Genomic DNA, 22,910 nt, shown 5'->3' on the forward strand with positions numbered 1-22,910 from the left:
AATCCCCCTTTTCGTTTTCCCCATCCCTTGTGAATATTTCACACACAAGGCCTTGGCTTTCTGTCACACACAAAGCCTGACATAAAAAACACACAATAAGAAGGCCGTCGCCATCCTAACATTTTTAGGCTCTTATGAATGCCCATAGTTATAGCAGTAGGCATATGTTTACATCTCACCGTAGCTTACATAAAAACTTCAAACTTCTGTGTGTTTTACTGGAATTTTTTTTTTTTATGACAGACCAATAAAGTGCAAGAAAAATTCTATATTGTTTTCAAAAGTCATTTAATTACAATTGATGGAAAGTTGTACAGGAGAAACTGAGACCGCAACGGCTACTTTTCAGCAGGACAATGACCCTAAACTTATTACAACCAGAGCTGCAATGAAACAGGTTTAGATCAAAGTCCAAAAATGCCTTAGAAAGTCCAAACCCAATTATGTGATATCAGGACATAAAATGTCACATAAAATGTAAGAAAATCTGGACTTACAGATTTTCTAAGTCCAATTTAGACAAAGGAAACTGTAAACACAGCCTAAAGAAGCAAAATGCTCTAAAAAATATGCGGTCTTCACTATCTCCATGTTTACATCCCGCAGAGCTTAAGTAGTCTCTTTCAGCTTGGCTAGATTTGAATCGCTCAGCAATAGCAAACATCCTCAAGAGGTATCTTGTTTTAATATTTTAGTCTGCAGAGATAGCGCATAACAAGCAGGCTTCTTCAAGAAAACAAGAGCAAACAGGACACTGGGAAAGAGACAGAGAAAGTGGCCAGAAGGGAGACAGAGACGATGGCTGTCTCGAGGGTGTCAGCCACAATTGCTTTCTCATTTTTAACTTGTCAAGGAGGCTTTATCTGTTTTATCACCAATGAAGCTCCAAGTGCACCAAAAGGCTAAAGCAGTTTGACAGAGCCAAAATGGCTATTACAAATTTCAAGAGGGCAGCAAAAGATTTAAGGGGGGGAAAAAAGGGGAAAAACTGCCAGCCATTTCTCAGCCCCTTCCCCTGCTCCCTTTAGAAATATAAGAAAGCGCAAAATTGGAAATAAAAAAATGAAAGTCTGGGAACAGTAAATATTTCTGCTACGGCAAAGTGTCAAAGGCAAAAACGAGGCCTCCGAATCTAAATCCATCACCCTGAACTCAAAGTGAGTGCTCCCTATGACAAACAAGCAAAATCAAATGAATAAAGTAACAAAAAAATTGTAGCCCGGCACAGTAGGAGAGCGAGAGATAAACATTTGTGCAAAGTCGGGTGGGCCTAGTGGAGCGGCTGCTGCTCTTGGTTCATTTGTGGATGCCAGCGATGTGTTAAATGACCATATGTGATAGGGTGAGAGCCCTCCTGCAATGATTTCCTGTCTGGGAAGGAAGACTAGTATGTAAGGAGGGCAGAAACCATGCTTTTGAGATGATGCAAAGTGCAGCTGAAAGAATGAAAAGATTGGTGGATGTTCATACTATATTATTGCTGTAGCCAAGACAGTTTTAGCTTTCATTGCTCACGTCTCCCAGTTCTCCAAGCAAGTTTTTAAAGAATACAAAGAATCCAACAGTGTAGCATTCTCTATTACTCTTAAAAGGGATGAAGGGTGAAATTTGAGACTTTCAGCCAAGCTGAGTAATCAGGGACAAAGAGTTTTATTCAGACAGGTTACCGATAAGCCAATGGTCACTGTGGAGGAGAGTCTTTGAAAAGATGGGAGAATTTTACAGTTCAACAACTACTGGTACAGCTCTCCACCAATCAGGCCATGGTGGATGAGCAGTCCGATAGATGACTTCATTACAACAAAGCATCAGACAGTTCTCCGACCAAGCAAAGCCGTAAAATCTATTGAAACAAACATTGGACTGTTCAGTCTGAAATGAATGCCGCACTTAAAAAACACATTTCTACTGTCAAGCAATTCATTGGCAACTTCATTCTGAGGGCTCACTTTTCAGTCAAAGGGGGATGAGAGACTTAAAACAACAGGATATGGTCCTAATGAACATGTACACACAGTATTCTTCTCGGTTAGAGACTACAAATAGCTAAAATCCACAAGTACTTGAAACTCACTCTAAGAACCCTTATAAATGCCAATATTACTCCAAAATTAAGATTAGGCCTTTCAGCTGAACAAAACTTTTCTTTCAATGGGTAAATAAAGGGATTGGCAAGTTTCTAAAAAGGCCTTACCAAACAGTGCTTCAAGTACCAAGTTATTGATTGAGATGAGCTTAACAAAAAGAATTGAAAATGTACAATTATGAAAATAAAGAAGAAATACAACATTAAAACATGTCATATTTAGACTAAGCTTGAAATAACGCTCAGATTAGTCCTTGTTTTGGGAGGTACATGCAGATCGGTGTCACCCACGCGTCTCACATCTACATCTATAAAGTGTGTGAAAAACTGCACATCACCTACAAACTAATATAAGGGATATTGTGTAAATTTGCATTAATGCATACATGTAAGGAAATTCAACAAAATAACTGGCAAAGGATTGTGTCTTATGACAATTACGGTCAGAAGAATAAAAGAGTTCTGCTGCCTCTGGACTTGAAGCATCTCCATGTTATCAAGCCTTCTTCAAACAGAAGATTGCCACCGACAAGGAAGCACACAGAAGATGCTGAGACGGATTGCCATTCGTACGTCCAAACCGGCTAACCCCTTAAACGCTAACCCCTCAGAGGGCATTCGCGGATGTATAATTGCCCGTAATCATCTCTTCACCCAGCCTGCTGTGTAATTTTACAGCTTGACAGCTCTCTACTTTTGTGTTCTGCAGTACTTCCAGCATCATCAGCACTTCTGTGCTCAGGTTCTGTGGCAGTAATTTAGCTTTCACTCCAGATCTTTCATGCCTATCACCCGTGACTCACGCTCTAAATTTAAAACAGGATTGTCGCCACGAGTGGGAAGAATGAACAAGCACATGCAGACTGCAACCCTTACCGCGGGGTTTTTGCAATGCAGAAAAGTTGGTTTTAGTATTAGTTTCGAGATGTACGGTCGAGTGAACTGCAGTGGAATCAAACTGCATTTATGCATCTGCAAAGAATTTCTGATATGCAACAGCAAGAACATGCAGTATATGCGTTTTCGGTATGCATCTGGCAAAGCTGTAAAAGGAGTGGGAGGAATCTGCTGCCTGCCAAACACTGCCTGGATGGAGAATACATTCCCTTGGAAAAAGGCAAAGAGGACAGGCGATGGCCGCCAGCGCTCTCCAATCAGCCATGAAAACAGTATCACTGTCCCTGCTGCTTGGCCTTCCTGCAGTCTGCTACCAATTCAGGCTGAGGTAATGACACATGACCTGGGGACAGGGCCCGTGGGGCTGGTCTCTGGCTCATATTAAGACCTACCTACCTGCAATTATTGTGTCCATCGCTGAAGCCTATAACTCAAACGGCACTGTACAGATTTAGAAGTGAGTGACAACAGATCTTAAGTTGCTAGAAAAATGTCCTGAAAGATTTAACAATGTCAGGAGATGGGTACCGATTTGCATGTCTTGAGATTTAAACTTTTTGTGGCTGGAGTATTGGCATTTAATCATTTTTGGATTTGGGCTTGAAACAAATGCTCTTTTCTAACCAGAAAATATTAATAAACAATATTACTAAGAATAACCTCATGCGACAAGGTAAAAGAAAAGAAATATATTTTTGAAAGCCATCAGGGCAAAATGGGGGAGAATGTTGGGAGACAGAAGGTGAGGGAGGATGAAACGACTGGAAAGGAAATGTGAAAATATAGAAGCTGCTTGTAAGACAAACAAATAAAAACAAACAAATGAGGCTCATAATTAATAACCTCAAGCACATGTAACGTCGTCTTATTCATGAGCACCTGCTTCTGGTGACCTGAGGGGTCTTGCAGAATCAACCTGCAGTTTCAACATTCACATAGGTCAAAATATTGGAGCCCAACATTTCTGAGTCATGATGAGGTTGGACAGTACCATTACGTGCTCATTTATCCAGAGAAACTCACCAATCATAAAATGTAATGTTTATTACCTTCTATGAACAAGAAACATGAAGAAAAACATGGAAAACTACTTGAAGCAGAGGCGGAAATCATTCACTTAGACGCAAATTGTGTATTTTGAACACACCTTTATGCCATAAAGTCTTGATGTTATGATACATGCAGAGTAACGTCTGGCAATTGCTTTTTCTAAAATAAGCAAGTCCTTCCTTGAAAAGTACCTGTTCAGATCACTGCATATATATTGCTTGAAAGCCTGTATATATATTGAGAATTATAATAATCCATGCCATGACTGACGCTGCAAATTTTCTGTCATTATTTGTCAGATAGCATAGTTTCTCACTTCTATCTTTTCAGGATTAATTTTGAATCTTTTATTAATACTATGTTTTTGCTGCTGTGTTGAGTTTTGAATATATTTTAGATAAGAAACTGTGTTATGTAGATTCATTGAACATCCCTAGTGAATTTGCTTCAATTAAGCTTTTTAAAATTCCATCTGCCAGGATTAATTTACTTTCATTTTTTCATTATCTTTTTTGACCAGAGCGAATTTTTCTTTTTCCTTTTTAATATTCTTTTATTTTTAGGAGAAACTGTAGGAAAATAACCTATTAAATAAAACCTTTCCAAAACTACATTTCTGTTGCAGTACTGTATTATAATTTATAGTAAAAAAAAATCCAAAATTAAATAATTGCTTTTATGCCCTGACTAGAGATTTCAGTAGAATGTATGACTAATCTATTTTTATGCTTTCTTCTGTGTTTTGACCAATTTATTGGTTTTTGAATAGCAGTATATTACTTCCTGCTTTTTTAAAGTGAAAAAAACTGTAATAAATATAATATTTTAATAAATAAAACCTGTAAAGTTGTAAAAATTATTCAATATGTTAACCTGTTTCCCAACAAACCTAATGGACCATGACATATTTCATCAGTGTTCTTCAAAATGAAAACATAAAATATAAATTTTTGGAGTTTTTGCATAAGAGCTAAATACCATCGCATTATTGGGGTGGACCATAAACAGGAAAATTTCTTAAGACCAATTTTGGGGGGTTTAAAAAGTTTTTAAAGCTGCAGGACCAAAAATGACTAGTAATGCATATCAAACGTGTTTTTCTAAGTAAGCAAACTGTTGAGAAGTAAAACTAAAATTCAAATGTTGCTTAGATACGAGTTTTGTTCAGTCTCACTGATTTAATCTCTGCTACACCTTTATAAAATTTAAGGTTCTACATAAAAAAGCTTTAATGAGTAACTGCTCTTAATAAAATTCCTCATAAACATTGATTTATTGAAATGGCTCCCAATACAAGTTATGGTCTATTTAAATTATAACTTAAGTTGCTTTATTTTTAAGCCTTTTTTTAGTTTCGTCATGTCCTGGATGACTGAGAACAACCAAGTAGGTAGAAATAAATATCTGGGGAGTATCATAACTTAAATGTAACATTTAAAGCACCAGGGTTCATAGAGCAAAATATTCAGATTTTATTTTGTGGTATTAAAAGCTCTATATTGAAGACAGTGAGAAATAAAGGCATAACTTTCTGTTTTTTCAATCTGTTCTCGGCTCCCACAGAGCTGTCGGCCATTTGCTCAGCCTCTCCCTCCCGTTTCAAACTCTTCTAATGAAGTAAAAGTTAAAGAGTTAAATATGAATGAGATGTTTTTTTATGCCTGTGTTTTTGCAGGTATGTTGTCTGATTAAATTATTCCATGTAGTCTGAATTGTGAATTACTAAACAGAGTTGCTTAAATATACACCTTCAGAAACGTCTTTCACAGGCAGTCTTAAAAAGTAAACATACCCGGTGTAAATCAGACTCTTATTGAAAAGCTGGAAATGAAGGAATTGCAGACAGCGCTGGTAGAAGTAAGAAAGCAACAATGAAAACCTGAGATACTAAGCGTGGGAATTAGTCTCTCCTTTTGCTGCACAGTCCATCTGTGATCTCCAGAGAACTGCTTGAGCTATTTTAGGAAGAAAACGCTGCGGCTTGCTTCTTTACCTCCATGCAAACATCTTTTGTTTCTCAATATTCTTTCTTTCTTTATTTCACCAAATTATTAAAAGAAAATACACAGAGCCTCTGGATTTTTTTTTTTTTAGATTGTATTTCATCACCACTGGTAAAGATGGATGAAAAAGTCTTCAGATACAAATTGGATTTCAATTCTGTTTCGTGAAATTATAAATCTTCTCTGAAAAGTTCTGAAAATTCTAGAAGGAGATGACGAAATGATACTAACACACTTGCAAAAGGCCTGTGGAAATGGCCCCACAGCATGTCTCAAACAACCAGTTTGGATGTAGGTAGCGCCTAATGGTTGCTATGGAAACGTGGCGAGTGCAGCTCTTGAATAGTGAGTTTGGTAGATTTGTTTTCATCTGCAGAAGGAAGACCAATGACCTCTAGAACTTCCTGCAATATGGCTGTGTTGACATTTCAAAGGTTTAAACGGAATAAACTAAATAAATTTAACTTTTTAAAGATGTCTATATTTTTAAACTTAATTTTTGCTTTGATTCTTGCTTTCTGTTGAACACTAAACCTGGTCAATTGATCTTTTTTTTCTTTTGAGTTAGGCAAACATGCTACATTATACTTCAATCTAACTTTAATAAAAAAGAAATAAAAGCATTTGTGTAGAGAATGTACATCTAAAGAAAGAGAAACTGCAGTTTCTGTCATTTTAAGTAGTACCAATCTGATCTTGGTGACATATTTACAACAACCTTGAAATTTTAATTTCTTTGCTTTATGATACAAACAATAAAAAAAATCTTATTCTGTTCTCTCAGATCCAGTTGGGCAAGTCTTCTAAATGGATTCAAAGGTGTACTTTTTTATCACATTTTTTCTGAATTTTCTAAGTACCGTAGCAAAATAAGATAATTCAAATTTCAACATACACTGAACGACATCTGGACCTAAGTATTTTGGGCTCAACTACATAGCAATGTCATCTACTTCTCATGTTATGGAAAAAGCATTTGGAGGTGAAAATTCAAAGAAAACCATATGCCTTGATACAATTAACTGAGGGACAGCCAGGAAATACAGTCTGAAATAAATCCTGTATTTACAGTGAGTTTTGTACCAATAGAAGGTGCATAGAATGAGTCAAAACACACAATATAAAACTGATATTAGACAAATTATTCTGTGTAAGTAATTCCAAGGCTGCTTCACATGTTCAAGTCACAGGTTTCAAATAAAACATTGCTTGTGTGGTTTGTCAAATGTACACAGCACTATAGGGTGCAATATTAATAGGTTGTATAATACACTACCATGGAAACAAGTGCCAGAGTTAAATCCAGAAAAGCAATAAAAGCTATAGATATCATAGTCCGCTTGTTCCCACAGGGAATACATGTCAATACAGCAGGAGGCCTAAGTATCAGCCAACAGCCTCATTTATTAAACCTAAATAGCATTCAGAAATTGTTTAATCTTAGCTCTTCAGAGTGCCATGGCAACAGCTGTTTCTTCAGTAGCATCAACATTGGTATGTGACTCGAGACTGGCTCTCAAACTGATTCGGATGCTGGAGAAGATGCAACAAGGGCTCCATCTAGTGGTGCACAGTGGTTACTTAAAGGCAGACTAAAGAAATAATTGAACCGATAAAACTCTAAGAATAAACTTTTAAGAATGGTAATTTTCTTCACAAATCACTCAAAATAAAAATGTGTAAAACTACAAAAAATTAAATAAATAAAAATACCACACACATTTGCAACTCTACGTAGCCTATAAATTTCAACAGTAAAAAATTTGACATTTGAGCAAAACCAACATGCATAACATTCAAGACAGGTTTCAATGCAGTTCATATCAATTTTATTTAAATTAGAAATCAATTTTATTAAAACTTTCAAGTTTTCAGGACAAACACTGACAGTGCAATAAAGGACTCCATGAAAAACACGATACAACAGGAAATCACGAGACGAGACAAAGCAGACATGCTACAGGGTTTCCAACAGTAACATCGAAGTTAATACGCAAAAAAGAGGCAGTAACCTTCTTAACAATTCATCTGTCAATGCAAATTATTCTCTAAAGAGCTCTAAAAGTATATATATATATATATATATATATATACACACACACCCACATTTATTTAAACTCCTGCCAGTACCAAGTGAATATTAATACTCTGAAAAGGGAGTATATTTTAAATGGCTGGAAAATAATATATGGAGATGCCAAATAAGAGCATTTAAGCTTTTCTTCTAATGTGATTAAATCCAGCATTACTTTCTTATATAAGAATCATTAAGGACACGTTTTAAAGTCTACATTATTTTATATTTCAGATGTCCATCTTGTAGCAATACAGTACTTTACCTATGCAAAATTGTATGAAAATTGGTGTGAAAGCACTAGATAAAGTAAACTAATAAATTATTAACTTGATCCTCTTATTTAAAGCAAAAAACAAACAAACACACAAAGATCATTTAGCAGCACCAGTCCTTTGGAAGAATACTGTTGTGGATTCTGTGATTAATCAGCCAAGAAAACAGCATTTTTGACCAATTAAAACAATCATTTGAGGAGTTAACCATGAGGCACAGTTTTCACAACTCAGAATCCAGCTGCTGAGCAGAATCATCAGGTCACTTTGTATCCATAGAAATATCTTCTGTGTATCCCATAATCCTTTGCAGTCCCTCAATACAGGGGACTATCAACTGGCTTTGCAGCTGAGCCATCTTAAACCTAGAAACAGAAGGAAAAGTGACGTTTATCGCATTTTCCGTATGAAGGTCTTCTTCGAACAAACGGCATGATATATCCTAGAAATAATAAAAACAGTCAGGCTACCCGGCTCAGATGAACATTAGCAATTTAACTGCTAACCCTAATGAATCGGCATGTTCACATTCTAAAAACTGAATGAGTTCAAACAGTAATCATAAGGTTGACCTGAAACTTACATGGAACAGGCAGCAAAGTGAGACTCCAGTAGGATGTTTATGTTGCTTTCCTTTAGCTGGATGTTTATGCAACCAATCAGCAGAGTTCATCTTAAAACTGTCTTAGTTTATTTATTTGTTAAAACATCAAACTTCAGAGTATTTTTACTGGATTTTAGATCATTATGAGACAGGGTACAAACTGTTAAGTGAAAGGATAATTATACATGGTGTTCAAACCCACTGAAAAACTCATCTATGAGGGTCTTACTAATAATTTAAATAAAACCCTCAGATTTCCTGCATATATCTGCAGGAAAACCAGCCTTTTTCTCCAACTTACCTTACGGCCGTTGAGAAGTATTTAAAATCCATTTAAAAACACAGGAAGAGTGCATGCATGTCTGCATCCAAGTTCAAGTGGCGTTAAAAGCCTGCGTTACCTCCTGAGCAGTTCCTGTCCTCTGCTGGGCTCTGGGCAGTAGTGCTGGAGCGCAGCCAGACTGTGAGCAGCCAGGATGCTGTAGCACTGCTCTCTCATCGCGTTATGGCTGACTGTGTCCCACTGCGGTAAATCACTGGTGTATCGCCACGCCATGAGGGAGTGCTCCAACACAGCGTCCCACTCTTTGTTCCTCAGGAGAACCTGGCCCCACTCCTGACATGAAACCTGAGGGGAATGATGCAATCAAGTCAGCTGTTAATACACAAGAGTCCTGTGGAGTTTTAAAATACATAAAATACATTAATTACAGGCAAAATTGCAGGGTCAAAAAGAGCTTTGATCAAGAAATAGAATGGAAACATATAAAAATACATTTGTTTTCCAGTGGAATTGTGCAGGACTGTGCTGGATCATATATTCATCAAAGTCTATTTTCTTTTTATATAAACAGAAAACTGCCTTCCACTAAATGCCCCCGTTACACAATTTTTACTTTTATTTTATTATTACACATACTTTGAATGCCACCAGGTGAGGATAGGCTTTTCTGTAGCAGTGAGCGTCCCTGTTGGAGCCAAACCTTGAGTATGGGATTGACCTGTAAACATTTGTCTTCTTTAGCTGGAGGTCTTCCTGGAGACACTTGAGGTCTGTTGCCACCATTTTGGGCTCTTGGCTCTAAAGGTAACGCAGCAGATCATGTTTTAGGCCAAATCCCATGCAATAATTGTTTTTTTTTACTTTACAAATACTCAGTATCTACACACTGTAAAGCTCTCTTACCTGTCCAACCAAGATGAGTGATCTGATGAGCTGAACAAGCTGCTGTTTGGAGAGTGGGGTAGGATGATCGTCCATCTTTTCACACTGGTCCTCGATTCTTTCTCCCCATACACCACCGAAGGACAGGTCCACTGCAACAGACAATGATTGAAGTGCACAGAATACTTATTACTTATCCGAACCGTAGTTCAGAAGGCTATGGAAAAAAAAAAGCAAATATTGTTTTATTATTTAGAAAGAAAAGTATCATAAAATAGCTTATAAAGCTTGGAGCATGTATCGTTTTAACACTATTCACCAAAGAAAATGACAGATAAGTTCTGTATTTTGATCCCCCCCAAACTCACAGAAATTAACCAACTTGAAATGTATTCAGTTAATTAAAGAAGTGCTCAACTGTTTAACTTGAAAGAAAATTATAAGACTTAGAAAAAAAAAATACAGATGGAAATCACAGGGCTGTCCAAATTAACTGCAATAAATTCCCTTATATTCCCTGTGCATGTGTCGCATAACACAAACCCAGCAGCACTTTTGATGGTGCTGTTGTTGTAGTTTATTGAAGGTACTTACAAGACTGTGCTCGCTTTGGGTTTGGGTTTCTGCTGCCTCTTGGAAGTGGAGCAGGGGCGAAACGAGCTCCGAGGATTTCTAAGTAAGACCTTCTCATTCGAGCTGGAAAAAAATCGGACAAGAATTTAAATTATAATAATTTTTAAAAAACTGCTCATAATGCAGCATTTGTTGTTTCTGCAAAACACTGGAAATAAACATAGTTTTAATTAGCATCACGGTAAGGTTAGCATGGTAGCAAGGGAACTTGTAGCATAAACAGCATCATTAAATGAACTCTAACATGCGAATAAATACCTTTTCTGTGTTTGATTCAGACTTACCTGCAATTTTAGGTTGTGGAGCAGGTATTTCCACCAAGGCACGTCGTTGCTGACACATCGCCGACATTGTTCCTAAACTTCTAGTAGTGAAGGTTTGGAGCTAACTACCTGCTAATATAGCCAGAACTTTAAACCCCACGGGGTGAACAATAAATACTTCTCTGCTTTGGCAGCCGGGCTGCGAGGAACCAGTCGGTCAGCAACTGCTTTAATGTTGCTATAAAGTTACCTTTTATCAACTAAGCACTGCAGGTGAACACAGTGCACCTGCACTGGAAACTTCCTAAACCCCAAGACGAAAAGAAGTCTAAAACTTTTGTCTACCAAGACAATGCTTTGAGGAGCGCGCTACACGAGTTGCCGCGCGGGTGTGGCTTGTTTCTGCATGCTCCAAAATGATAGGCTGACGTGCGTAACGTGCGTAAAGGACGCGCCTAACATGCTAATAAACTAGGTTCGGACACCCCGCCTACGGGCGTACCCTGCTGCTGGTGGAGAGCGTCACGTAAACCACGCAGGAACTATTATACGTAAAAAAAGAGCCCACGCATTAAGATTTCACCAAGTATTATCTCTTTCCTATAATTGTGTACAGTGTATATTATATAATTTTACACTAAATGGTGACAATATTTCTTCTATTTAGCCAGAGCCACATTGAAGAAAAATACCCCAATAAATACGTTTTTTTAAAACATATTTTCAAATCTCACTTTTTTATTCCTGAAAAAGACGTTATTGCACTTATACATTTACCTTGTTTGACACACTAAATAAAATATAAAAACACCTAAAGCAACTCAGCACACTGTACCTCAACACTTAGTTTTGTCCATTTTAGCTGAAATAACTTTAGTGGGAGGCTTGTTGAAGCCTCCAGTCTTTGATATCAATCTGAGGAGAGTTGGGCCCTCTCCTCACTTTCATCTGTGATATATTTGAGGGGTTTCTTGCTTGTACACCCTGTTTCAGCAAACATCTCAGTAAAAATACGACCTCAGCTCAGTACTTTCCTTTTATTCATTCTCAGCTATTTCTCAGAAGCTCTCTTGAATACGGAGTAGAATTCCTACTGAGTTTTGTGATGGGGTGTGAGCTGCAACAAAGAATCCCCAAACTTTGAGACTTCTACCTCCATGGTTCAGAGTTATGAGATTCGTTCCATGGAATGAAGTCTTTGGCAATTGTCAAACATATCCTCTGTTCTGGTCTCCAAGTAATTACATTTTAGAGTCTTCTGTTCAAAAAATATTCTTGCATAAGTACTGGTATTTATTTTTTGACAATCTTTAGTCTGGCCTATAAAATTGAGCAAAGGGTAGAACTGCTCTAGGTACCATGATTACATTTTAGGATTTTGGTGACTTGTTTTAGCATGTTGTGGTTTGTTCACAATGGAAAACCTGGAAAATGTAAAGTGTTGTTTTCAAATGATTTCATTTATTAAGGGGGAAAAAAGCTGTCAACAACAACCAAAAGTTTTAGGTCCTTTTGAATTGGAAATCACAAGAGTTGCTGAAAACGTCGTTTTAAACTCAGAACACATGGAAATGTGTAAAAAAAAAGGCAACAGCATACATAATTGGCAATATAATGTAAATGTGTACAAAATCAAAACAAGTTCCCATATTAACTGAGTGAAACGTTTTAGGAAAATGACGTGAATGAACTATCATTGAAAAAATCAGACTGAAAAAAAATCCACAGAAAGGCATATACTTGTAAAACATATTTTAATAGTTTGGTGGATTATTGCAAAAACAAAAAACAAAACAAAATTTCTTCTTGATTCCTTGTATGCAAAAAGAAATCACAAAAGCAGAACAAAACACTATTTAAAGCAAAAAAAAAAAACATTTGAAAAAATAAAAGTAACATTTGCTCAAAGCAAATCAGATCAGTTGGAATATTTGCACAAAATTGCCAATATTGGTATGGTTTTAAATATTTTGTTTTGTGGGAAATACTTTCACAGTTTGTGTTTTGCTCAAACATAATACAAAATATGACAGAGTAAAGCAATGCTATGATACTCTAAGTCATTACTATATAAAGCATACGTTTTTGTCTTTCGACAAGCAAAAGTGCAACAATTTAATGTAATATTTTTCTCAGTTTTGACAATGTCAAATTTCACCTAAAACTCTAAAATTGGTTTTTTTAAATAATTATTATATTTCTATTAAAACTTTACACAAACTGACTGAACACAAAGTGTCCTCCCTCCATCTCTGCAAGATATTAAAGTAAGCCGAGTTCTTCATGGCTTCACCAAAGTGCTACTTTAAATAATAATAATGTAGTATTAATGTACATTATATACACTTTAAATAAGTTACATAATGCACAGGTAAAAGGGTACAGTATCTACCAGGTACATGTATTACAAAGGTTTGTAGCAGTATGGCTTTGTAAATATACATTATAATAATGTCATCAGTAAAAGTATTTACTCTCTTTAAGCATTTTCAATAATATGTGATTTTAATGTTAAGTTTAATTGCAATAAATATATCTTTAGACATAAAAACCACCTAGACACAACAGGAAAACAGCTGACTCTTTCAGAGAACTTGAAACAGTAAAATGTCTAAAGACAGACTTCTACTGACTGCATAGGCCATACTATAAAGCATTGGAAATAGCCTCTACTTGCTTAGCAGCGTTTTAAGGGAGCGGGTGAGTGCATTAGCAATAGCCGACATGGTACTGGAGTGGCGGACCAGGGCTTTCACACTGTGCTCCCCAGGGGCACCTACAGTCGCAGTTTCGGCTGCTTTAAGCAAACAAATATAGTTCATAACAACCTCATCAACCTTTGCTACAACTTCTCTTTGCTGCTGTGATGCTGAGGCTCCAAGTCCCCGAACTAGACACATACAAGCTTCACACAGACAGCATAGCACCTGAAAGCTACATGTAACAGCTAGCAGCATTTCATCTGGACTGCCATGGGCCTGTGCCATTCTCCGGCATGCCCGGCCTAACTCTTTTGACTCGACAGAAAGGAGCTGCTTGTACTGGGAAACATCTTGGATAGGCATCTGGGCACCACGGTCGCACTGACCTATACTGGATCTCACCAGTGCAATGAGCTCGCTGGCATCTCGACGAACATCATTAAAGCCAGAAGGAAAGCCATACATGCGGTCTTTGAGAGCATTGATTCTTGCCAAACGGTCACTGAAACTCATGTTGTCGAGAACCTCTCCATATAACTGCTCATCCACGGCTGAGCCATAGAGTTTTATAGTTGATGCAACAGCACCATTATTGTCAATACTGCTCCCAAGACGGCTTCCTCGAGGCCTCTCCCACTCAATTTCATCATCTTCTCCCTCGGTCTTACGCTTAAAGAAACAGTAGCTGAAGGGGCCATTGCATCTCCAAGGACTGGTGTCCAGTTTTTGAGAGCCCTTCGTATGCTTTGAGTCTTTTTGTAATGGAAATGCAACAGATGCCCTTCTACTGTCTACCCCACTGCCTGAGGACCAACAAGTTGCATGTGAAGATACAGATCCTTGGGAGTAGCTCTTTGAAAGACGTTTTCTTGCTTGTCTATGTTGGACTTTGGTGTCACTCTGATGAGACATAGGTGCTGACAAGGGTTGCTGGCTCCGGCTACGAATAGGCTTATCAAATAAAGCCTCCACACTTCCAGAACTTGCCGTCACATTGCTTGAGCTGCGTTTTAGCTCTCTCCCTCGTAGCATGCTACTGCTGAAGGGGTCTGTCTGTGATAAGGTTGGTGCAACAGTCTGAATGTGGTTCTGGTTTTGCCGCAACTGGATAGGATGAAGGGAATCTTGAGGGCATCCTGAGTTGCTAGCGCTGGAGTTTGCTTGCACTGGCAGAGATAAAGGTGGAGGTGGTGGGAGAGGTGGCGGTGGAGGAGGTAGAGATTGTGGATTATGTGTTGGAGATGAAGTGGTAGTTCTGGTCCGATTAGACGACTGTCTGATGAAAGCTGATGGATGGTCACCCCTTCCTAGTGAGAGAGCATTGAGGTCTGCACGTTGACCACTCAAAGTAGGAGCAGTTGAGAAACAAAAAGAATCATTTGGTCGAGGAGACTGAAAAGATGCATGTTTCAACCTCAAGTCTGATCTGAATCCTTCCTCTGTGCTGCCACTTGGTTGACTTCTTGAGCGAGGTGGAGGGTGGTTACTGTTACTTAAAAAGTCACGATTTCGGCTTGGATTTAAAGCCCCGTCACGGTTCATACAGTCTTGTCTTTTAATGTATGAGAGAAATTGCTCTGCATCCATACCATCTCTACCAACATCACTTTCTAGACCAGAAAAAGAGCTCCTCCTTTCAGCAGTAGCACTCCTAAAATCTAAACCTTCATTCAACCTCTGAACTTGCATATCAGGGCTTCGTTTGAGTTTGGCAGGAAGTGTTGCTGAAAGGTAAGACCTTGAATTTTTATTTGCCAACTGCATTGGGGCTGAATGAGGAGCTACCAAATTAGGGCTGAGAAATGGAGATGACACAGACGAAGGCATACATGGACAGCGAGCAGTGGTATTCCCTCTATTCTTAACCATTTCAACTAGCTGAGGGTTGCTTGTGATAAAGCGTCTGGTGTCTTTTTTAACTGCCCCCCCCATACCTGCACTATGTAACTTCCCTCCCTGATGCATCTGGCTCACTGTAAGATAGTTTATCAGTTGTCTGTAGGCCTCACTGCCTTCCTTTGGGTTAAGCCCCTTAAAACAGGCTTGATGTTTAGGACAGATGTCATTGGGGTGCTTCTTGCTTCCAGTGCCTGTCACTTCCTTATGCTTGGATGGAGCTGCTGAGGAGGGTCGACTTGTTTCCCCCCCAGCAAGAGGCGGGTGAATATTGGGCAGCATTTTACGAAGGAGGGCAGGGTCTGCATGCGGATGAAGTTCTTTGTTTTGGGTGTTGTGGTTCTGAAATCCAGTTTTGTTGTCTTCATAGTTTTGCACTCTAAGTAGGGAGGAAGAAGAACTTGAAAGTGGGTGCTTTTGTGAGCGATGTTGTTTGGACTCAACAGCGCCAGGGCCAAGAGGAGAGTCAGTCGGTGTGGCACAGGCACTGCTGTTTGTGCTGCCACCAGCATCAAGTGATGAGCACAGAGAGCCCTGCAATGAACTGTGGCCTTCTCCTTGCAAATTTGAAATCCTTTTTGCCAGGTGGTACTCACACAACCGTGCCACACTCTGTTGTCTTGAAATTGGCTGATGGTCACTTTGTGCATCTGATCCATGTTCAGAACCTCCTGTTCTGGATTGTTTGCTCGGGGACAGTAAGGATGCTACAACTAGATGCTCATCCTGTTCAGGGGCTGCAGCTCCATTACCTGCTTCACAGCCGCCCATAGTGACCACATCTATGAAGCGATCGGAAACAGTTGAAGAAGGGCGAAGATTATTTCGATGGTCGCAAGCTGGGCTTGTTACTCCAATGCCCTGAGCTACGGAAGAAGGAGAAGCGACAAAGGAATTCTGTCTCCTCTTACCTTCTTCCTGCTCACTGAATGAAGTATGCTGGTTCAAATCCAGATAGCTGCGCCTGTTACTGATCTCACTTCGAAGTCCTTCTCTTGTGCTGAAGGTGTTGTACTTTCCACTCGAGTGTACAGACTTTTTCTGGTGTTTACCTCCTGGCGTTGTCGAACTCGGACGTTGGAGAGTAACCGAGAGAGTAGTCTGGGGTTTCAGCTCCAACCTGTCCGACCCTGATGATGTCAGGTCTAGCTGGGGACTACGTCTTGGAGGAACCGCTGGAGGCTGAAGGTGTCGTGTTGGACTACGAGGTTTCTTTTCTTGTGTTGTGCATGAATTAGGTGAGACTGGGAATTCAGTTTTCTCCTCAAGTAACGGTTGGTATCCTTCTCGCGTGGCTACAAGTAAACGCATGTGGCTGTAGGTGAGTCTATGAGTAGCAGCTAGTTCAGAGATCTCTGTCATCTCTGAAGAGTTAGTTTCGTTGCCAGAATCTGAGGATGATTCTGGGCTAAATCCGTGAGATGTGCAAATACCTAAGAAAATACAAAGATTTATATTAATTATGTAACAAAAGTTTAACCAATATACAGTGGACCCGATGAATACAAACAAATCCCAGTGCAATGTTTTTAGAATATGAATAACTCAAGCATAAATTTTCCTCATCATGCAAGGATGGATACTCCTTTTATGACCATAATTTTGTTTACCCTGATTGTTCCACATGTTGCTGCATGTTATCAATGGTGTCTTGTGGATTCCCTGCCTCACCTCTCCATGCCAGGACAGCAATAAAATGGACTGTGTTGTAGATTTCAGTTAAGAAGTTAGGATTCAAAAATCACAAATACTATATTAATGTCATTTTTTGATCAGCAATTTCAATGAAGTCAATTTCTTCAAGAATTTGACCTCAATATTTGTAAGAAGTGAGATATACGATTATTTTATCCTGTTTAAGATGTAGCGGTTGATGTTCCTTCATGTTTGTTACCTATATGTGCTTTGCTTTGTTTACATGTAACAATGCACAGCCTGTATTGAATTCATGACTCTATTTTGCTATCTGAATGTTGTTCATGTTTTTATGGATGAATTATGCTCATTTCCGTTATTCCAATTGGAAAAGTATGCAAGCTTACACACTCACAAGTTTCAAATTGTTCAAGCAGAATAAATTAGAATTCCTAGGTTTCACTGTACAAACATAATGCAATGTTTCAACTGGAGAAAAAAAACATGCAGACACGTTTAATCTCATTTGTAATGCTTATTATCAATGCTGAATCTGTGAGGATTAGGATTAACTCTGTTTAGCGTATTGCTGTTGCTTTTCTCACTCATCAGCCTTATGCACTTTGTCTATGTTTGTCTGGAACACTCACCTCTCCATTGACTACACACAGTTCAGAATGCTGCAGCTCTACTTTTTACCAGCACTAAACAGCATGAACACATCACTCCTATCCAGTCATCATTTCCTCTGTTCCCATCTCTTTCCGAATTGATTTAAAATTTGTACTATACCGTCTCCTTGCACTGATTAAATCAGAATGTACACACCATTCAACCAGGCAGTTTCTATGAGATCCAGACAGAAAAATAAAGGAGGCTGAAACTTTCAGGTGCTGTTTTCTGATTAGTGTAAGCACCACTCATACCAAAGATAATTAAACATCTATCTACCTTGACATGTAATTCCGACAGAGCGACAGATTTTTTTTTGGCTGCGTCTTTTTTTCTTTTTTATATATGCATTGTAAATTTGAACAGTTTTTTCTCTTTGCCTTGACGAATTAAGCAAGCAAAAATTAAACTCTTTTTAGATTAAATTTCCAAGTAACCATATGTTCAACTTTGTTGAAAACTACTTTGCTTATTTGACCACAAGCCTCTAGCATGGAGCAGGACTAGTGCAACATCCCAATAAAAGTATTCTGAAACAATGGCAACAAAAGGTTTGCAGAAAATATTTTAAGTGCAGGTGCAGACTAATCACTGTGCAGAAGAGATCAAATGACAAACTCAGAACACTGAATCATGCCGATTATGTTTTGCCTAAAAAATTAATATTGAATAGCAGTGGAATCCACAGTGATCAAACATTGTTGTGATTTTAACACACACCTGTGTTGTTGCTGCTTGGAGGTGGACGAGGAGGTCTCTGTTCGGAGACTGATAGATGCTCCAGTGCTTGTAGAGAATCTATGACTGCATTCTCTAACCTACTCTCCCCTCCGCTGCTTCCTTCTTCCTCTCCGTGAGTCGGTACAGCATCGATTAGCGATACAGGAATGTCGTCATTATCGCATGTGCTTAGAGGCCGTCCCTCCGGGGCCACGTCCTCGTCTATGCTGTCCCGAAAGCCCGGCGGCGGCGCTGCAATTGCGAGGTTGAGGGTCTGTAGCAGAGTATCATCCTCGTCTTCGTTGACGCCGTCGTCTCCTTCGGGAGGCGGCAGCGATGTGAGATCGATGATATCATCTGTGGACCCAGAGAGAGTGAGAAAAGTAGCTTTGCCAGCTGCTGTGGGCAACCGCGCACCCTGGTTGCCACAGTCGTCTCCACCTTCCCTGTTGTCACCCACTGGAGTCCCCCCCGTGGAGTCTTCCTCGCAGGAAGCATCCTCATCATCCTCTGCGTCGTCTGTCATGTCTCGATAGAACAAGTCCCTAAGCACGGGCTCTTCACCGCCTTCCTCAGTTATGATGTTGCTGTAGACGTGCGTAAGCTCATTGAACTGAAAGGGCTCCGAAGGCTCTGGGCTCTCTAGTACTACGTCATAGTTCCTGGGTCTGTTCAAGGGCGGGTTACCTCCAAAAATAAATGAAACTTTGGCGCTTCGAGGTGAGTCTTGGGTTTTGTGTCTGGTGGGTGGAGGAAGGGGAGGGGGCAACGGACTTCTTCTTGTCCCGTGGTCACCATCCAGGTTTTGTGGTTCATGGAAGTAAGGAGAAATACTGTTTTCCCTCTGCCCATTGTCTGAATAGTCTCTGTTGTAGACCTCCCCCTGTGACGGCGCTTCATTTTCCCCTAAAGATGTGCTGTACGGCCACTCTAGGACACGATCTTGACCTGCAGCAAGCAAGCGAATATTACTTTGTGTTTCATATTTCATTTTGATTAAACTTAAAACAGCTATCCCTTTCAGTGCTTTTACTTTCGGATGTTTAAGGTTTTATGCTTCTCAGTAGAAACATCAATTTTTAAGTTCTTCAATCTCACCTTGCATATAATTTCTCAAGACTGTAAGAGCAAGAGTTTTGAATAATTTTATGTGAAATATTTAGCAAGAAAATCCAACATCTGAACATAAAGTTTACAATAAATATGCAACAGATTAATGTGCTTCCTCTGAACAATTATTACCAAATAGTTAGTACATGCAGTTTTGATAGGACTGCAATAAATCTGCAAAAGTAATTAAAACAATGATGACTCACCAGTGTCATCTTCTGCTATATTATTGCAGTGGGCCATGTTGAAAATAGATCTCCTGGAGTCCACTAGGAGGCGGTAGTATCCCGCTGTCAGGCAAGCAAGGTTCATTGCATCACTGGACTCCATGATCAGTGTGATAGGCTGAGAAAACAGAGAGACAGGCAGAGGGTGAGGTGTATTAAATGATCAATAAAGAAAGACAATCCAGAAAATGTAAGGAGAGACGATCACACTTACTCTTACGTCCAGGACGTGAAGCTCCAGCCGGACGTTCGCCTCGTCTTCTGTAAGAATCTCAATGCGGTTGACGTGGCTGAAGTCGGCCAAGAGGGCCACAAGGTTGGTCCGAGCATTGATGACGTGACTGATCCCGTATCGGGGGCCCACTAACAGCATCACCTCCGTCTGTTTCTCGCCTTGCTGCAGCCAGAAGGACAGAAAACAATATAAAGAGGTTCCTACAAACAAATTCTGAAGGCAAGGGTTTTGACAAACGTCTTACCAAAAGTATGGATTTGAACTCTCTTCCTCCATGCAGTTTGAGTTCACTGATGTACCTCAGGTAATGCACCTTGGCCTGCAATGCAGTTAGCTGTAAAGATAGAAGAGAGATACAAAGGTAATTACTCAGAAATAAAATCCCTTCAATCTGAGGAGACGCATTAGAGGCTTCTAGAGGATGTAAGGAACGATAGAGCCATTTTGATGTGGACCACCGAGTTTCCATTATATACCATCATATCAGTTAAATCTGATCCACTGCAGTGCTCTTTATCTCTCACTTGTGTATGAAAGAACTCCGCCGTGAACGGGGTTCCTACACATTTTCCCATATATTTCCAAACATTTATATTTTTTATGTTGTTTTAATGACATTCTGGAGACTTGAGCACAAAATAATGAACCTTGATTTGCTTGAATAGTGAGCAGGTCTAATTATCTATAGGTTCCACAAATCATGTGGCATGTCTTCAAACAACTGGACTTGTCAGTTTATTTGTTTTTTTGAAGCACAGTTAGTGAGAAGTAACATCTTTATCTCATTTGTACAAAGTTTAAAAAAACCACAAATCCAGGTTAACCTTATTTTAAAGCTTTGCATAGGGTTAAAAAACATAGAAATGGTCCTTTTTCATTACTGAATGAGCATGCATTAGGTCAAATTAAAGTTGAAATGTAAACCAATTTAACACCATCCATTTATGGTTGGTTTCAAGAATAGCAATGATTTTGCTATTCTTTCAGTCTGCAAAATCAAATTTATGCTCAATTTTATAGGACTTCTACATATGTTTTCACATAAACCCCCCAAACTTTAATAGACAACTTTCCAGAGTTCTCAGCACTTTACATTTACTTTTGAATATAAAATACTCAAAGTATTTGAGTATTTTATCGAATTTGGATTCGACGGTTCTACTGTGTACAAGTTTTAAAATGTGGAATCTGGGAAAAAATAGGCAGAAAGGAAAGACGAAGGGGGGTAGGAAATAAGAAGAAATGAGCGAAGCAAATGAAGGAAAAATATAGGGAATGAAAGGAGGTAGGAAGTAAGGAAGGTAGTACAGAATGATGAATGTAAGGATACAAAGGCAAAAAGAAGCTAGAAATAAAGGTGTGAGACAAAGATAGAAAGGAAGGGAAGATATTAGAAGTACAGAGCAAGGAAATGGCACAATAAAGGCAGGAAAAAAGGGAAGAAAGGGACTTTCTAGTTGCTTATTGTTAGCTTAGGGATGAACCGCATTGCTATATCCTAACTGGTAAGTAGCTAGAACTATATAGTGGCATAATATTTAAAAATACATAGCTGTATTGAGTTGATAAACTGTACTGGCCAAAGTCACCATGAATGTTGCAGACAAGACCAGCTGGAGTCTCAGAAAGTGCTGAAAAGTTCATCCTAGGTCGGATGAGCCACTCCTAACCGGGACATGTGTGTGTGAATATGAATACCTCATTATGCACAGACTCTGACAATGCATGTTCCTTGTTTTCCAAATTAGCATTCAAGGTCTAGCTTGGCAGAAGGTCTTGGGTTGACCAGGGTGAGAACCTTTACAAAGAGGAGTATGGCAGCTAAGCTATTTTGGGGTATTGCATCAGAAATCAGAGTCATAGTGTGTTTTCAAGCATATGGGGGTGTGCGTGGGTGTGTGTTGGAAGCTAATAACAAGGGCAAAGAAAGACAAAGGGAACTAGTTACTTTTTTCCCCGGAGGCACAAGGTTCTGGTTGGTTTTGAGAATGTGAGTCAGAGCCTTCTTGATGTTTTTCTCCTTCATGCTGGACAGCACAGTTGGAGGCAGGAACAGCGACAGGCCCCATTCCTTTCTGTTGAGAGAAGATTGATTTTTAACATAAAGCCACGCTTGGAAAACAAAGTCTTTCCCCCGGAACTAGGTTAAAACAGTTGCGGCAGACAGCCGGAGAAGGGATTTACTGACAAACTGGCTGTCAGGGAGAGAAAAAACAACAACATTGGACTGACTCTCTAAGGAGAACAGCTTTTTCCTCTACTGGTTATAAACTTAGAAAGAGACTCCTTTTGCTCTGAGAACATATTTCAAAGTTCTAACTCTCAACAGGGTGTCCTTAGTAACTAACTGATCTTGTCAGGAATGTCAAACACACATTTTGAACTCACTGGATATATTTTAGTGAAACTTTCTGACTCTGTCTGGCCGTCATGGACAGTATGTACATCTGCAGGGCGGCCAGTCGCAGCGCGGCATCGTACTTGAGCTCCGGGCCGAAGCGCTCCAAGACCACATCGTTACAACACTGGAAGCAAAATGGTGCAAGAGTTTGTTGGAGGACGTTGGAGAACAAACAGCACCATGAAGACAAAGGAAAGGGGAGGGAAAAACACTATCCCAACTGTGAAATATGTTGGCATTATGCTGTGGGAATTTTTTCAAC

The 22,910-nt window shown here is 39.3% G+C and overlaps 2 protein-coding genes across 2 annotated transcripts in view; both read right to left on the minus strand.

Annotated features, from left to right (window-relative positions):
• Positions 1-7,848: 7,848 nt before the first annotated feature.
• Positions 7,849-11,649, minus strand: LOC114141169 (uncharacterized). Its single transcript, XM_028011641.1, has 6 exons — positions 11,072-11,649; positions 10,749-10,850; positions 10,176-10,306; positions 9,909-10,070; positions 9,391-9,617; positions 7,849-8,750 (listed from the first exon to the last, which is right to left on the minus strand). The coding sequence occupies exons 1-6, from the start codon at positions 11,136-11,138 to the stop codon at positions 8,648-8,650; spliced, it is 792 nt and encodes a 263-aa protein (XP_027867442.1). The 5' UTR covers positions 11,139-11,649; the 3' UTR covers positions 7,849-8,647.
• Positions 11,650-13,234: 1,585 nt separating this feature from the next.
• Positions 13,235-22,910, minus strand: part of LOC114141168 (FERM and PDZ domain-containing protein 4-like) — a 37,992-nt gene continuing 28,316 nt past the window's right edge. Inside the window, exons 10-16 of the mRNA XM_028011640.1 lie at positions 22,636-22,772; positions 22,196-22,322; positions 20,492-20,581; positions 20,227-20,409; positions 19,992-20,130; positions 18,676-19,623; positions 13,235-17,081 (exon numbers count right to left, since the gene is read on the minus strand). Of these exons, the coding sequence (XP_027867441.1) occupies positions 13,720-17,081; positions 18,676-19,623; positions 19,992-20,130; positions 20,227-20,409; positions 20,492-20,581; positions 22,196-22,322; positions 22,636-22,772 (4,986 nt within the window). The 3' untranslated portion in view covers positions 13,235-13,719. The remainder of the gene's footprint in view (positions 17,082-18,675; positions 19,624-19,991; positions 20,131-20,226; positions 20,410-20,491; positions 20,582-22,195; positions 22,323-22,635; positions 22,773-22,910) is intronic.

The sequence above is a fragment of the Xiphophorus couchianus genome, chromosome 24 (assembly GCF_001444195.1).
Source record: "Xiphophorus couchianus chromosome 24, X_couchianus-1.0, whole genome shotgun sequence".
Taxonomy (NCBI): domain Eukaryota; kingdom Metazoa; phylum Chordata; class Actinopteri; order Cyprinodontiformes; family Poeciliidae; genus Xiphophorus; species Xiphophorus couchianus.